We start from the raw sequence: 16,812 nt of genomic DNA, 5'->3' as shown, positions 1-16,812 counted from the left end.
CCTGATTCAGACAATTAAACCACAGTATGGTGTAACTGAAATGTATGATGGAAACTGACTGATGTTAAAATAGCTCCTGGAGTTTCCTCTCTGACATCACAGTCCACTATAAAACACGTCACAGCCTCTTGAAGCTGATCTGGTCCTTCAGGGTTTCCTCCCCCCTCCTCGCTGCCCCCCCCGGCACTGATCGCCCGTCATACAGCCTCCCCTCCCCCCTCCTCTGTAGTTTCCACGCAGGGACAGCCTACGTGTTTTCCTCATGAGGTAAAGTGCACTGAGCGTTTCCTCACACGTCTGGTAATGGACCCACAGCTCCGCAGGTTCTTCCCCTGTGTTTGAGCGACTGTAGAGAGATAACCAGAGTCTTCTTCACTGCTGTTGAACATCCTCCTCCTCCTCATCATCATCAGAGCCAGAGAGAAGAGGAAGATGGGCTGCTGCTCGGCGCGATGCATGCTGATCCTCCTGTGTTGCCTGCAGCTGGTAAGATGTTTTTTCTGTTTCTTTTTCACACAGGATGCGTCGACATGAACACATCTGTTCACACATCAGGACTATCTGCTCCTCCCTGCTGGACGACTTGATGAAAAACTACAAATAAGAGCAACATTTTCTGATGACTTGAGACTTTTTACAGATCACAGCAAAGTTCATTTTTTGGTGTTTTGTAAACTCACTTTTTCTTTAGCTTCTGACCATTTCTCACATTCAGATTACAGATTACAATATGTTAATAATAATCACCAAACCAGCTCGTTGTACTTCGGTGTTGTGTTTGATGACCTTCCATTCACATTGTCACGATCAAACAAGGATTCTGCATAAACTGCAAACTCAAGTGAAATAAAATCAGACATCTGAGCTGTTTAGTGCTTTGATCAGTTAGCTGATGAACCACTAACAGCTAAGTTAATCATTTTAGTTACTTTAAATGCAAAAAGTGCCCAAAGCAACTTGTAAAAAATGCAAATCTTTTCAAGTTCTTCTTAAAAGAAAAGCTGACTGTCTTTGTGTTTTGATTTTGAAGGAGTCTCCTCAAGCTCTGGTGACGTATTAAAGGCACATTTAACTACTTTTTTATACATATCTTTAGATATTGAGGATGATTCTCAGCTACTGCCTGATTTAAAGTTTATTTTGGTGAACTGTGCTCTGAGCTTATTGTGTCGGAGGCCCTCCGACCGTCCTCCACGACAACCACCACAATGAAAGGCTGCACCCACTGAGTCCTCCTCCTCCTCTGTGTTTCCCACCCTGCCCCCCCTCTTCATCCGACCCTCAGGAGGACACAGCATTATAACCACGTCTGTCTTTCCTCCCAGCATGCCTTGTCCCTCACGGCTCAGTTGCCTTGACAACTTATGAGAATGAAAAACCTTGAGGGACACACGAGCAAAGAATCGGCGCCTCACCGCCCTCCGGGGCAACGCCGCCTCACCTGACAGAGACGTAATCTTCTCTGTCAGGGTGTCTGAACTGTTTCTGCTCCCCAACAGATCACAGCGCTGGAGAGGCAGGTGTTTGACTTCCTCGGCTACCAGTGGGCGCCCATCATGATCAACTTCTTCCACGTCATCGTGGTCATCCTGGGCCTGTTTGGCGTCATCCAGTACAGGTCACGCTACGTTATCATGGTGAGGAAACTGCGCTAACCCTGAGAGACGTGGAACAGTTTTAGGGGTGTGTCATACGTTAGGGCCATTAAGTCGGGCTCATTTAAAGTCACAATTCTATAGTTCAGCATATCATCGGAGTAACTGTAGCTTCTTTTAGCGAGTTAGCTTGGTTAGCCGTGCATGTAGTGGTCCGGACTGGGAGCTCAAAGCAGCAGGAGAAGGTTTACAACTGCTGTCAACACCACCAGCACAGGTATGTTGGACTGGGACGGGTCAGCAGCAGCTAGTTTGCATGCTAACAATAACTCTGCAACATCAATACAAAGACTTCATAATGTCAGAACTCTATTTTCTTCATCATCAGTTTTTTAATTTTATTCAATTGAAATTCTCACATAGAGCACCTTTAATGTGAACAGACTTGACTTCAGGAAGTTTTCATTTAAAGGATTTAAAGGACGCATTTTTTAAAGCATGAGCTGTTTGGTAGTTTTTAAACAGTTCAGAACAATAGCTGTCAATGTTGGCGGCTGTCTACGCTGTAAAATCTGGCAAAGTCATCTTACTTTAATAAAGAAACTGAGGCAGACGATTACCTCAAATTGACCAAGTAAAGAATGATTTAAAGTCGATAAAACTCTTTAGCACCTACAACTTGGATTTGATAATCTAGTTTACTTGGTCATTCTGGAAAGCACTGAAGAATAAATGTTGGTTTACACACAACGTTTTTTGACCTTTTGAATAGTTCAACATTTTGGGAAATAGACCTGTTTGAGTTAGAAGAGAGGGTTGAAACCACTCATGTATCGATACTTTGAATATGAAGCCAGTAGCTGGCGGGAAACAAGGAGAAACAGCTCGTCAGGCGGTAACAACAAAATCTACTGCCTAAAACCTCGAAAGATCACTGATTAGTTCCTCTCGTTTGTCGAAGCTGAGAGCGGCAACCAAAAACAGTCGCACACATAACCTCTCATTTTTTACAGATTAAACAAATGAGATAAACCATGTTGATTACTGAGTTTTAATGGAGCTGGTAAGTGTATTTTGTGGATGGAGCAAGGATAGCTGTTTCCCCCTGTTTTTAGTATTTATACTAAACTAAGCTAACCTGGTTGTGGATTCATATTTAGTATAAAGTCAAGAGAGTGAAATCAATCACCTCATCTAACACTCTCGCTTATTTTAATTAAAAAGAAGTGAATTAATGCATTTACCAAAAATGTCCATGCAATGCAGATCAACCGTAAGAATCGCCCCTATTATTTACATGACACAGCTGTGACATATAAGTATGAAATGGGCAGAAAACAAACTACAAAAACTGGTTTAATCAAGAGAAAACAGCTGCTGTGATGTGCGGAGGCAACTGGAGTATTTATTGATTAGATATCTGAGATGTGTGTTTGTTTGTGGTTGTGTGTATGGAGGCGGTGTGCGACAGTAACGGCGTGAGAGCTATTTTTAAAAGTATTTATTTCACCAGGAATATTCCCACTGAGATTCAGAATCTCTTTTAAGTTGGACTACCATTTATTTATTTGAAGGGTATTCGGAGGCCTGACGTGATGATAGTGACCAGTATGTCACAAGAAACAGGCAACATTCAGAGAAACATCACTTTTATGGTCTTGCGATGTCTCATATTTGTCTTGTAAACCACTCGGCTCATGTCAGATTCACATGTGCCAGTAAAAAGAGCAGCGCAGTGCTTCACCACGACCATGTGGAAGACTTCATTTCCTTTGTAATCAGCGTACCTTTTGTCTCCTCAGTACCTGCTGTGGCTGCTGCTGTGGGTTGGCTGGAATGTCTTTGTGAGCTGTCTCTACTTGGATCTGGGAGGGCTTTCAAAGGTAAGTCGTAATGGTCACGTTAAGCGACGGATAATTAGAGAGTCGGGCAGCTTCAGCTCCTAAATACAGTGTTCAGCTCAGGACCTGCTTTCAGAACCAGTCACATGAATAAACAGCATGTTTCTGTTCTCAGGTACAAAAGGTTTAGTGTTGTGAAGTGACTGGAGCTTGTTAATGTCTCATATCTGCAGCAGGAAACATACTGAATTGGCTTTTTTTTTTTGTTCCTGATTGATGCTGAAAACAAGTATTTCTCTTTCATCAAGTGAAAATGCAAAATGTCTGATTGTTAAGAATGACTCGCTTTTAATAATTAGACTACATTTTAAGCACATTTGTCTCCGATAACTTCTGACAGGCGTTTTGTTTTTATTTGTTCATATTTTATAGATCCATGCAGCTTTACTTTTAACAGTCTCTTTCTCCCAGCAGCTCGGCTCTACAGCAGAGCTTTTGAGATTCATCATTCTTATCTTTCTCTCCGGACTCGTCACTGTGAAGTGAAGCATTCAATTTCCATAACTATGCAGCACTTAACTGGTATTAATCTGTTATATCAATTACATAACTGCCTTCTTCTTTCTTCACTGTGTGCTGTTTTGCCAAGACATAACTCTGAGAGACTTGAGAGAACAAACAAAGCTATTAGGCATAAACTGAACCCTTCCTTTAATAATAATACGACTGGTAATAAACTTTATTTATATAGTACAAGTGCTTCCCATAAAAGCAGATAATTATAACTTTTATGATGAAACAATAAAGTAAAGAAAGTCAATTTTAATTAAAAAGACAGGAAGGACAAGATAAAACAACCATTATATAAAAACACTGCAGGAGGGAGACAAGAGTACGATAATCAATCAATCTTTATTTATAAAGCGCCAAATCACAGCAAAAGTCGTCTCTTGAGACTTTAAGTAAATTAACACGTTTTGTTTTATTTATGTTTTACATGGCGTGCAAACTTTTTTTGTTTTAAACCTCATCAACGTTTTTGATTTTTGTAAACATGTGCTTATTCTGAATTTTGATACCAACAATGCATTTTAAAGACATTGGTACGGGGGAAACAAAAGACTGGGAAAAGTTGCTGAATTCTCCAAAAACACCTGAAACGTTCCACAGGTAAACAGGTTCACTGGTAACAGGTGACTGTTGTAAATGAATTCATTTTGTTTTTATTTACACTGCATTCCGACTTTTTTGAAGCATGGTTGTAAAACCGTTTTAACATCCTTTTTTTTATGAACATTTAAATGTGGAATTAAATCTAATATCACATTACAAAAACTCCTTTTTTCAGTTTGAAACATTCACACAGATATTAACGTCCTCTGAATCAAAGTCTTCACAAGATCAGTCCCTTCATTTTGTTGTTTCTGTGCTTTCTGCTGTTTTATGGCTTCATGTCCTCATTATTTCAGACACATATTTATAACTGAGTCAGACCAACAGCTGCTGTTGTTTTTATTATACAATGATTAATAACAGAATTACATGAAATAAAAGAAAAATGATGGCGTAATAGATGATGAAAGTAATCGTTAGTAGTGGCTCCAGAGAGGAAGCGAGGCTCATACTCAAACATATCAGGTTCTGGCTGCACCTGATCCTCCACGCGGGTCAGATTTCTCTGCGCTCTATTAAAGCAGAAATATCTTCAAGAACCTGAGAGCTCAGGAGTCGCCCTCACATTTTTTGTCCCTGCAGGACAGCGATGTTCTCTCCCTGGGAGTGTCGTCACATCGCTCGTGGTGGAAGGACAACGGGCCGGGCTGCGAGAGGAGCGACGGCCTTCCCTCCGATGGGTGGCAGAACCAGCAGAACCAGCAGAACCCCGAGCTGACCACGGTGCTGAGCTGCTGGCTGGAATACCAGTACATAGAGATCCTGCACTGCATCGTCCAGCTCCTCGTATCGGTGAGACTGTCGGCTGTCGCGTTAGTTTGAGGATATAACATGGAAGAATCCTAGACTTTGGTTAGATACAATATTTTGTGAGTTTTTGAGTTGTTTACTTACATTATCCCGAATGTTTCCAACAATGTTCAAACCCAGACAAATCCACAAGTTGACTCAAAGTAATGACACATTTGGCTATATGTCGCTACTCCTGAGAAAGGAACTAAGCAATCTTGAAAATTTGTGTTTGCTTATGTTACTTGCACAAGTATATTCACCCCAAACATCCAGATTATGTACATAACTGTGACTTGGCTGTAAGGATGGTTTGTGTAGTAGCTAACTGTCCAACACATCTAAATCAGACTTCAAAATACAAATCAAAGAGCCGCTGCTGCACCGAAGGTTCGTATTGTATGCAGGTGAAACAAGCTTAATGTTCATTCAAGGTTCCTTTAGTTTCATGGTTTATTTTTCCAAAAAGCAAACAAAGAACAAATAATGAAGGGGTCCTGCATGATTTTCTTGTGCTGGTAAAAAAAAACAAAAACAAAACATATACCCACCCAGGTGCATCATGGTCCTGTAACTATCCTTCTCCCTCTATAACCTCGGGGCCACACAGTGTTACCCAAATTCCCAAATGCTATCAAACTCTGATGGAAAATAACTAAACATCTAGAATAATCTAACAAAAAAGTTATTATTTGTCAAATTAGTAACTAAAATCTACCACTGACAAGAAGTCGAGCTTCTGGGGAGGCATCTGTCTGCTTTGTGTTGAACTGGTAATGAATACATTAACAAATAACTATGAAGAACTAAAGAACATCTGAAAAGATGTGACGTTGGTCCTGTTTTTATTGTATTTCACACAACAAAGTTTTTATAACATTTTTAAAAATGAATGCCTTCCTGTTTAGATCAATATAAATATGCCCATTTGTTGTTTTTCCTCTGCTTTAGTCTGTTTTTTAGGTTTTTTTTTACAGTAAAGGTCAATTATTTAAGCTTTTGTTGGTGACTTTTTTATGTTACTATAAGAAACAAGGAGACTCAGTTCCCATCATCCATTTCCTTTCATATGAATCAGATGAAAGATGTTTGGGTTTTTTTGTATGTGATTGAGCAACAATTTCCTGTGAGATGAAACTGGTGTGGTGATAATTACACAGTCCTGCTTGATAAGCGAAAACAAACTTCAAGATAATCTTGTTTTTTAATCAGTGTACTGATTATTTTGATACAAGCTGATGTGAGTTTTCTGTCACAGCACAAAGACTGCAGATCTGCAGACACACCAGACATTTTGACTCGTCACACGTAGGTGTTTCTAAATATAACACCAACAAAGCAGCTAAATTTAATTCTGTCATCGTTAATTTATTGTTTACGCCCGTGCTGCCCCGTTGTCAGGAGACCATTTCTAAAGTGTGCTTTGTGATGAATAACTCCTTTAAAGATCAGAGAAAGAACATTAATTGTGTGACTAATTGTGTCGACTCACTTTTTAACATTTTCATGTTACTTTCTGCAGCTCCTGGGATTTGTTTATGCCTGCTACGTCGTCAGCACTTTCTCAGACGAGGAGGACAGCTGTAAGTATGCTGCTGATCAATTATAGAAACCACAGATGTCGTTTATTCTGCACATAATTACAAAATCCATCAAGACATTTTAGATTTTACAGAATGTTTCGACATAATTTGCCATTCCATAGTGTCATGTTTTTGTTAACGCACTGAGGTTGTTTTGCTCTCTGTTGGGTTTTTTACGTTGTTCTTTCCACACTTGATTTCAGTTAATTTCATTGGTGAATTCCATCATCCATCCAAACCCTCTCAGTTGCTCTTCTACTGACCTGCTGGTATGTTTAGTGGCGCGATGGCTATTACTTTTTTTATTTCATCTTCCATCTTATTTACCCAATATTTCATGCATAATGTATTTTTTTTCTATGTTTTTGCGTAGACTATAAATAACCACAAGAAATGGTTGAAGAAGAGCCGGACAGAAGGGGAAACAACTGAAGATCATGAAGTTGCTTTTGCCTGCTTGTCAAATAAAATATCACTGGAAAGTTAGTGTACACATTGTTTAGAGTCAAGAGGGGAGTTATCAGTATATTACTATATGATGTGTTTTTCCTCCGACCCCTAAATGCTGTAAAGCTAAATGTAAATCTACCTCTGCGTGTGTGTGAGTGAGTGTGCATGTGTGAATGAAAGCGATAGTAATCACTGGATATTAAGCACTCGAGTACAAAAGAAAAGTGTGTATTAAAAAGATGTAAATAAGTAGCTCATTTTTAAAATGTTTTTTTAATGCATAATTTAATAATGTGTAATTTTAGTGTTAAAACTACCCACCACAACTTACCATGTGTACCATGAAATAAACCACGTCCACAATACAGTTTGTATCGAGGTGCTGTACACAGTAGTTTATTAATAAACATTTACAAGATATGTAAGATGTGATTTTGTTCTAGTTTTGTTTGGGTTTTTTGTCCCAGATGCCTCCTTAACATTAGACTACCTCAGAGGAGATGTGTGTTGTTCTGAACCACATTTAAAGCAGGGGAAATATTTTTTGTTTTAACATCACTTCTCAAATACTAACACTGGAAATCTCACAATATTGCACAGTTTTATAGGCTTGAGCTTGATCTTATATTCATTTTAAAAGCTTAAATAATGAGAAAATGGTGTTTTTGTTTCGTTTTTACTTTGCTACTTATTATTTGTCTCTGTTTTAAACTAAAATATTGCACTGCTACTGTATTATAGGCTTAAGATTGATCTTATATTCATTTTAAAAGCTGAAATGATGAGAAAAAAGCGTTTTTGTGTTGTTTTAACATTACTTCTTACAATTTGTCTCGGTAAGAAACTAAAGTGTTGCACTGCCACTGTTTTATAGGTTTATGGTTGGTCTTGTATTTATTTTAAAAGCTGAAATAATGAGAAAATCGAGTGTTTCGGGCGGTGAACGTGATGTAAACACGGTTACTATGGAACGCACCAACTGCTGCTGCTAGGTAGCCGCGGATGCGTCGCCTACGTCACCGACGTCAGTTCCGCCTCGCAGACCCCGGATGAAGCTGCCATTGGGGCAAGTGAGCAGGGCCACCGAGGCTGGTTGGATTTTAATTTAACGGTGAGGGGGTCGGAGCGGATTGAAGCCCCGCAGGATTAATGTCGACAGGGCAGCGCGGAGTGCCAGCAGGGCTACGACGAGCAAACTGTCCGCGCCGAACAGAGACAGCGGCTAACAGCTGCTGCTAACTGTGTTTAACTGTTAGCAAAGTAACGCAGAGGAACAGCTTCTCTCTTCTGTCTCAGCTATTAGCCTCTCAGCACACAGCGGAGTTTTGTGCGGCTCACACACTGAACGTCTTGTCGAGGCTTCAACTGACACAACACCTGGTGGATGAATGATGTCTGCCGCTAGTATTGACCCTCAGGTAAGCCGCGAGGAGAAGCGCTCCGGGTTTTTATCGCTCCAGAGAGGCGAGATGTGCGGTGTGTGCATCCCCCCCCCTCTCCTCTGAAGACGGTGCCTGCTAGTCAGCTAGTTAGCCATCTGAGAGGGGAGGTTAGCTAGAAAACTGGTCTCTGCTGGTAACCAAAGGCCTGGACCACAGCTTCCAGTGGGCACCTCACTGGCGAAATGTTGTCAGACAACACGGCCCGGCGTTTTCTTTTCATTTGATTTTTATTGTTACGTTTTGTGTCAGTCAGGTTTTCAGAACAGGCGACTAAACATCTCAATGTGTAGCTAGGATAATGTGTGATGCCTTGAAAAAACACTGGAGACCCATGCCAGCTTTCTTTATCCCTCCTTTCACATGTGTGCCTCCTTTTACTGCGACCACCAAGACATCGAAGGGACAAGATGCAAGCAAAGGTAAGAGACGCTCCCCTGTCAAAATATGACACATAAACCTGTTTACATACCTGTCACCTGATGCCTCATGTGTCATGTATAATAGCCCTTATGTCATCAAAGAAACTCAGACAATATCCACATAACAATAGATAATGTGTCCGCAGCGTTTTGGTTGGCATGTTTGCTTCATGGTGAAATGAAGATAGATCATTGTGAGAGCAAACATCTTATCGTAAAACACCTCTCACTTTTCAAAAGGTCAGCTCCACTAAAGGTTACATTTGGACAGACAGGATAATCTATTTTTAATCATTACACCTCCTGATTGTCTTAAAGGGTAGCTCGACCGATTTTACACATTAAAGTGTGATCTACAGGTCTTGTGAGTATTACTGCATATGTGGATTTTTTGTTATTTATTTATTTATTTTTAAAGGGCCTTTTGTGGCTGCATGTAATCTGATAAATTGCCTCCAGTGATATTGCTCAGTGGCTAAATTGCATTGTGGGTAATGTAGGCACCCGGTTTTGAAAAGGAGGAAGAATGCGAGGGGGAACAAAAAGGTGATATCACTGTAGGACTGCAATGCTACCCAAGTGGACTGCTTTTATAAACCTGGCTCGTATATTACCCACAATGCAACGTAGTCACTGAGTGGCATCACTGGAAGCCATTCATCAGATTATATGCCGTTTCCTCTGCAGCCACAAAAGACTCTATACTACTTTTTTCACATATGCAGTAGTTCTCCAGAAGATCTTTTAACACTATTAAATGTGTAAAATTGGTGGAATTGCCCTTTAATTCCCTGACTGTATATTCAGTACAGCTGTAACGGGGTTCACACTGCTCTGTCGCTGAGGTGTCAGAAATAAATGAGTGGCAGTAGCGTAGATAAAATTAGATAAAAATGGCTCTTCAGAGCTGGTACAATGCAGATATGTTAGACTCCATATTAGTCTTGCCATCATTATTGTTTGTATGCACTTAATTGAAATGTTACTAAAACCGTAACATGGCTGAGTGCAATATCCAAATCACTTGAAGCTTCACTTTCTTGTTGAAGGTGAAATGTGTGACAAACAAGCTTTCTATTGAGGTCCTGTGGCTTTGCAGAGATGCCCTGGCCTGCAAATCCTCTTCTCTAGATTTAAAACAACATGTGTGTTTGGTACAGGTCGTAACAGATGTCATCATGATTATAATCTTTTTATCAGTGAAATGTAAATTGTGATAGATAAACATGATAATTCTGAAAAATGTAAAAATCATAAACTTGTGATAAAAAAAATAATATAATCATAGTAAGATGTATTTTTTTTACCATGTTGTGCAGCCCTATTTGGAAAAAATTTGATCGAGCTTTGACAAGAGTTTGATTTTATTGCAGCCTTTCCAGTTTCAGTGCAGAATGGCTCCCTCCACCAGAAGGATACAGTCCATGATAATGACTTTGAGCCTTATCTTACCAGTCAGTCTAATCAGGTACTGTGAACCTAAAATCACTTTATTTTGATTTATTTCCTGTCGCATTCTGCTGCCCTAACAAATTATCTTCATTCTATTTCTGTTTGTAGAATAACAGCTATCAATCCATGACAGACCCGTACCTGTCCAGCTACTATGCCCCCTCCATTGGGTTTCCTTACCCGCTCAGTGAGGCTCCTTGGTCTACAGGAGGTGACCCACCGATCCCCTACCTGACACCCTATGCCCCCCTCAGCAATGGAGACCATCACTTCATGCACGACACAGTGTTTGGGCAGCCGGGAGGGCTCAGCAGCAGCATCTATCCTCACAGGTTTAACTTCTTCCCAGAGAACCCGGCCTTCTCAGCCTGGGGCACCAGCGGTTCTCAGGGTCAGCAGACTCAGAGCTCAGCCTACGGGGGCAGTTATAGCTACCCACCCAGCTCTCTAGGAGGCACCTTAGTCCCTGATGGCCAGACAGGTTTTCATAGTGACACCCTGAGCAAGGCTCCAGGCATGAACAGCCTGGAGCAGGGCATGCTGGGCCTCAAAATAGGTGGGGATGTGACAGGAGGTGGTTCAGGTTTGAAGAGTGGTTCTGTGATCGGTGGAGGTGGCAGTGTAGCTGCGGCTGTCGCAACAGGCAACGGTGGCACACCGATTGGGATGCCCCCACCGAAACCTACGTCATGGGCTGCTATCGCGAGTAAACCTGCCAAGCTGCAGCAGCAAAAGACCAAGAACAAACCTGGACCACCCCTCTGTGGAGCTCTTCCTCCACCCCCCATTAAACACAACATGGACATTGATACATGGGATAACAAAGGGACCATTACCAAAATGGCCCCTCCTTTACCCCCCCACCATCACCACCACCACCACCACCACCAACAGCACCAGCACCAACACCAGCCCCAGCTTCACTCCCATGCCACCAGTCTCATACCCCCCCTCCAGCAGTCCCTGCAGTCTGCCCAGTCCCTTGTGCAGCAGATGACCATGCAGGGTCCTCCACCTCCTCAACAGTCCTATCAGAACCACAACTCTGCTCCAACACCTCAGACCCGCTGGGTAGCCCCACGCAACCGCAACTTGTGCTATGGCGGTGGAAGCTTGGACAGCAGCGGCTCCTCTAACGGCGGTGGTGTTGGTAATGGGGGTGGAGGGGGTGGGGGTGTGCCCCCAGAGCCGGGATCAGAGTCCCACCCTGTGCTGGAGAAGCTGCGTGCAGCCCACAGCTACAACCCCAAGGAGTTTGACTGGAACCTGAAAAACGGCCGCGTGTTCATCATCAAGAGCTACTCCGAGGATGACATCCACCGCTCCATCAAGTACTCCATCTGGTGCAGCACGGAGCACGGCAACAAACGTTTGGACTCAGCCTTCAGAGCTATGAACGCTAAAGGTCCCGTCTACTTGTTGTTCAGCGTCAACGGCAGCGGTCATTTCTGCGGCGTGGCCGAAATGCGCTCGCCTGTGGACTACGGCACCAGCGCTGGCGTTTGGGCGCAGGACAAGTGGAAGGGCAAGTTTGATGTGAACTGGTTGTTTGTAAAGGACGTGCCAAATAGCCAGCTGCGCCACATCCGCCTAGAAAACAATGACAACAAGCCAGTCACCAATTCACGTGACACTCAAGAGGTTCCTCTGGAAAAGGCGAAGCAGGTGCTCAAGATTATTGCCCAGTACAAACACACCACCTCCATCTTTGATGACTTCTCCCACTACGAGAAGAAGCAGGAGGAGGAGGAGGTGGTGAAAAAGGTAGTGATTTCCTTCAGACTTAACACGTGACATTTCTTAATTAGAGGAGTAGAGATGTACAGGGACTGAACCATAATGACTGAAGTGGAGAAAACTTTGGTTCAGTTTTTAAAAAGTAAAGCAAGGTCCTCCCCAGAGTTAATAATTTTGTTTTACGAGCCTCTGTTTGACTGAGATTTAATTCCAAAATAATATAAAATTGAACTGGTTAATTTCATCTTTACAACCAATCACAGTGTTTGTCTACAGTATTTACTGTTTAGAGATCCTGTGCGTGGTGCGCCTCCTTGCATACAAATGAGTTATCCTTCTTCAGGATTATTATTTCAATGTCTCCATTTAATTAATCCAAAATGTTTCAACATTTCAACAATACAAACACTTTCACCAGCGTTACGTTGGAGACTGTCGGGTCACAGGAGAAGAAAATGACAGTGTGAGTTTGAGTAGATGTCAAAGATGCTATCAAAGCGATACAGTACAGTGTGTCAGTAAATGGGCTGACACATCAGTCAGCTACTTCTTTTATGTTACTCTGGTGCGTCATAGCCCTAATGATGAAAACAAAACGCTGATTCAGGCAAAACCTCTGTGTTTTGTATCCAGCAAAGCACACCTTTTATAACAGATGGCACACATGAAAGCCGTCTTGTGGCTTTTGTCTCTTCTTTTATGTATAAATGTCAGAAAGGAAGGCAGATAAAAATTGAAAGACACTCCCTGCTCTCACAAAACAGACCACTCCCTCCCTTCAGCAAAAAATAACCACCCCCCTCCCTGCCAAATGATATTTGTACACTCTGTTACTTGTTAGCTTGTTGTCCTTCTTTTTATTTGAAACATGTTTCTGGTGTTTACAGTGATGAGATGTCTTTTTCTGATATGACTCTTCAGTAAGACTTTGTATGTTGTTGTTTTTTTTTTTTTACAGAGCTATGAGCCTGCCTCAATACCGAGCCGATCCCGACTTGATCAGGTAATGTTAACTTATTTTTCTTTCTCTCTGTCTTTCTGGTCTTGGCCTGATATTTACTGATATCACTGTGAGACAAATGTATGCAGAATCACAGATAAGAAGTCAGAAAGTTGATATTTGATGCAATTAAATGTGTTCTACTGTTGTACATCATTCATTTATGCTAAAATGATAACATAACATGGTCAGATCTTCATGAAATAATTCAATTGAGAGTCTCTTGGTGATAGCTAAGACTTTTGTTACTCACTGTTTAAAAAACACAGTCTCATGCCATAGTGTGTTACAGACCCTCTGGTTCCACTAGTGGTCAGTTGTGTGAGGGTGACAATTCAGCTCGCCTAGGTGTTAAAAGTACAGGCGAGTATAAAGTTACGGTACCAGAACAGGTCGATAATGATGCAAGCAAAGGACGACCACAATCGGAAAAGCCATTAATCAGTCCGAGTTAGGAGGTCAGAGATAGTTAGGTGGTTTATTCATTAGGGATAATTCTCGTTAGGATTTTATCGATACTACTAATCTTATTGATACTCCCTATCAATTTGGTTCTTTATTGGTATTCTCATTGGTTCTTTTTCATTCAAATTTTGCCAGAATACACAGTGAGGAAGGGCGTCTGTGTGGAAAGGAGTGCTGTCACTCATCTGTCAATACCAAAATGTTTGAAAAAGAGCAGCTAAAAGAAGTGTATTAGTATTTCATAATTTAGCCCCAGAGCCTGTTTTTAATAGCAGGTTTCTGTCCCATATACGAGTTTCACACATGTGACCAGAATTTGAGTTCTGTGTGAGACAAACAGCTGTTGGTGGTTTTGAGGAAGCGGTTATTTTAACCGAAACCATGACCCCTTCTTGTAAACCTAACCAAGTAGTTTTGGTGCCTTTTATTTTGAATATGTACGCAGATGTTTTTTATTGTTAACTTGACCACAAAGCGGGTCAGTTACACAGTCTGGTGTGATGCCTGGTTGAAAAATGAGCGTCGTCCTAGAATATTTTAGGTTCAAGTGATGTGATCGTGATTAATCCGTCTAAAAATGTCTTGATAATTTTTTTTTCTTCCCCAGGACCGTCAGAAGTAAACAGAAGACGGCTGCCGACGAAATTTAGATTCAAAGAGGAAACACGAGGACATAAAGAAATTGAAAACTAATATTTTTTTCTAGTTCATTTTGTTGACTTCGGCCCACGTCAAACTCTTGACCCACGTTGCTCCTGGTTCCCTAGTCTTCAAGATGCGTGCAGGGATGAAGCTAGTTCCACCAGTCGAATCGCTTCAATAATATATATTTTCTTGTTTTTTCTGTATTTTTTAGCCTTATAAAACTTTATCGCTACCCCGGAACTTGCATTCTTAAACTAAATATAAGTAACAAATATCTGCACGTCTGTTTTTTGGAAATCTCTTGACAACATGCTGCTGATATTCAGTGACTGTTCACTTTGTGGTTTGTGTGTTGGAGAAATGTTAAGTGCTTGTATTGGTTAATCTTAACGAGTGAACAACACTTTATTGACAAATGTCTGCTATCTGTGTGTGGCCAGTTGTATTTTATATGCTCAGAAGAAAAAAAGAAAAAACAACTTCTATAAAGCCCCTTTTTTTCAATGTGAGGGGGCGTCTTACGTTGGTGGAGGAATGTGTACACTGAGAGTTTCTGTATGCATAGACTTAATCGTTCAAGGTTGTGACGTTAGGAAGCGTAAATGTTAGAAAAATATTTTGAATAATGTATCACCTGGCTTATAAACTGATTTAAATTTAGTGGAGAAAATGTGGGATTTCGTGTCTCCAGAGTGGAGCCTTAACATTTCTGTCCAGCACTAGTACAAAATAAAATTTGTAATTTTTTTTTTTTTTTTTTTTTTTTTTCCCAGAATTGTACCTCAAAATTTTCAGCTGTAGAGATTCAGGGAAAAGACGTCTAGAGATCAATTGCTCTTAAAGGTGGTCCCTCTCTTTCTTATTTAAAGGATGGAAAAAAACAAATATACTGTATGATTTCAGGTTTTTATCGACACAAAATTTGCTTTCTGTCTGATTCCCCCCCTGTGACTTTCCCTCTGTTCCCCTCGCTGAGGTCTCTGTTAGTGAAATTCTGGAGGAAAATGTAGCATGTACTGCTTTTTAAAAACTCAAGCCAGGCCTGTCACTTCTTTTTTTGTTTTTTTTGTTTCTTGTTCTCTCTTAACATGATTATAATCTTGGCATTCTCATCATTTTCATAGCTATAATAACCTGTCCACATCATCCTCAGACAATGTAAGCTTTAATGTACCGGCATTTCTAACTGAGATCGCCTCAAAATGTTTAACTGTAGCATTATACTTAACTGATTTATTGTCAAGTGTATGAAAACCCAGAGACTAGCCTATATGGTATATGTTTGTGACTCCTTTTTTTTTTTCTTCTTTTAATTGCTTGCTGTATTGTGTGTATGCAAGAGTGAAAGAAAAGAGAGGGAGTATGATTGTGGAGCAATCAGAGTTATATTACTGGTTATTGGAATATAGAAAAATTTATGCAAAAAAAGGAAAAAAAAAAATTTAAGTCATCCCTGAATTAAATATCCGTTGTATCAGAGGTCACCATCACATTCTTAGATTTGGTCATGATCATTATTAAAGGTATACTTATCTGTACTCTGTGGGCTTTTTATTATGTCAGATGTTGTATTATTATTATTATTATTATTATTATTTAAGTTTTATCACCTGTGTCTGTTGGTTTGTCAGCAGGATTTCACAAAAACCACTGAAGTTTGGATGGAGGATGTTTTTGGTGTGTAAATCTTTCTGTCTTTAACATTGTACAAATCACCATTTTCGTTAGTTTCTCAGGGAATAACGCGTGGATCTTTTAATAATCTGCCTTATTTAGGTGGCTGTTATCTACGAGTGAGTACAAGAGGGGAGCACGGAAACTTTCAGATGTTTATTTGGACCTTTCACTCTCCCGGCAGCAGCAGTTGTTGTTCAGGAGGTACAGCAGGCAGGTTGGTCCACTGTTGATTAAAAGCTTAAATAGTGGGATTATTGTTTTTACAGCTGATATATTTAACTTTATTCACCAGACACTCCCAGTCCTCTCCGGTTTCAGCCTCTTCACTGTGAGGACTGAACATGTAAATGTATCTTAATCTGCTGAAGGTCTTCAGGGTTTGGACTGTTGGTCAGACTTTTGTTTATTTTGTCTGAACAGCTGCTGGAAACCAAAAGATATCCAGTTCACTGGTCATATGACAAAGACACTCAACAAATCTTCACATTTGAATTGAAATTTCTGGGGGCATTTTTTATTTTATTTTTGTCTGTCTAAAAAGGTT

General features: G+C 40.7%; 2 protein-coding genes across 3 annotated transcripts; both read left to right on the top strand.

Moving 5' to 3' along the window:
- Positions 1–234: 234 nt before the first annotated feature.
- On the top strand, positions 235–7,856 carry zgc:100920 (uncharacterized protein LOC445241 homolog). 2 transcript variants are annotated; one of them, XM_037104651.1, is made up of 7 exons: positions 235–486; positions 1,500–1,637; positions 3,398–3,478; positions 5,192–5,401; positions 6,921–6,981; positions 7,185–7,250; positions 7,355–7,856. In XM_037104651.1, exons 1-6 carry the CDS (start codon positions 433–435, stop codon positions 7,241–7,243), a joined length of 603 nt encoding a protein of 200 aa, XP_036960546.1. In that variant the 5' UTR covers positions 235–432; the 3' UTR covers positions 7,244–7,250; positions 7,355–7,856. The 2 variants fall into 2 exon arrangements, with proteins under 2 accessions (XP_036960546.1, XP_036960547.1); XM_037104652.1 differs by lacking the exon at positions 7,185–7,250.
- Positions 7,857–8,437: 581 nt separating this feature from the next.
- Positions 8,438–16,129, top strand: ythdf1 (YTH N(6)-methyladenosine RNA binding protein 1). The gene is made up of 6 exons (XM_037105163.1): positions 8,438–8,849; positions 9,265–9,292; positions 10,666–10,760; positions 10,853–12,508; positions 13,440–13,484; positions 14,554–16,129. The coding sequence occupies exons 1-6, from the start codon at positions 8,820–8,822 to the stop codon at positions 14,566–14,568; spliced, it is 1,869 nt and encodes a 622-aa protein (XP_036961058.1). The 5' UTR covers positions 8,438–8,819; the 3' UTR covers positions 14,569–16,129.
- The last annotated feature ends 683 nt before the right edge of the window (positions 16,130–16,812 follow it).

This window comes from Acanthopagrus latus, chromosome 7 (genome assembly GCF_904848185.1).
Source record: "Acanthopagrus latus isolate v.2019 chromosome 7, fAcaLat1.1, whole genome shotgun sequence".
Lineage (NCBI taxonomy): Eukaryota > Metazoa > Chordata > Actinopteri > Spariformes > Sparidae > Acanthopagrus > Acanthopagrus latus.
The sequence above is the reverse complement of the archived record's forward strand: the minus strand, read 5'-3'. Positions and strand labels throughout refer to the sequence as shown.

What these genes read in the sequence shown, in the direction of transcription:
- zgc:100920 (XM_037104651.1), top strand. Translation starts at nt 433, where the DNA reads ATGGGCTGCTGCTCGGCGCGATGCATGCTGATCCTCCTGTGTTGCCTG. An exon ending in GGTCACGCTACGTTATCATG is followed by an intron (nt 1,638 to 3,397) that starts GTGAGGAAACTG and finishes TTGTCTCCTCAG; the next exon opens with TACCTGCTGTGGCTGCTGCT. An exon ending in CTCAGACGAGGAGGACAGCT is followed by an intron (nt 6,982 to 7,184) that starts GTAAGTATGCTG and finishes ACTTGATTTCAG; the next exon opens with TTAATTTCATTGGTGAATTC.
- ythdf1 (XM_037105163.1), top strand. Translation starts at nt 8,820, where the DNA reads ATGATGTCTGCCGCTAGTATTGACCCTCAG. An exon ending in CCGCTAGTATTGACCCTCAG is followed by an intron (nt 8,850 to 9,264) that starts GTAAGCCGCGAG and finishes GCGACCACCAAG; the next exon opens with ACATCGAAGGGACAAGATGC. An exon ending in TTACCAGTCAGTCTAATCAG is followed by an intron (nt 10,761 to 10,852) that starts GTACTGTGAACC and finishes TTCTGTTTGTAG; the next exon opens with AATAACAGCTATCAATCCAT.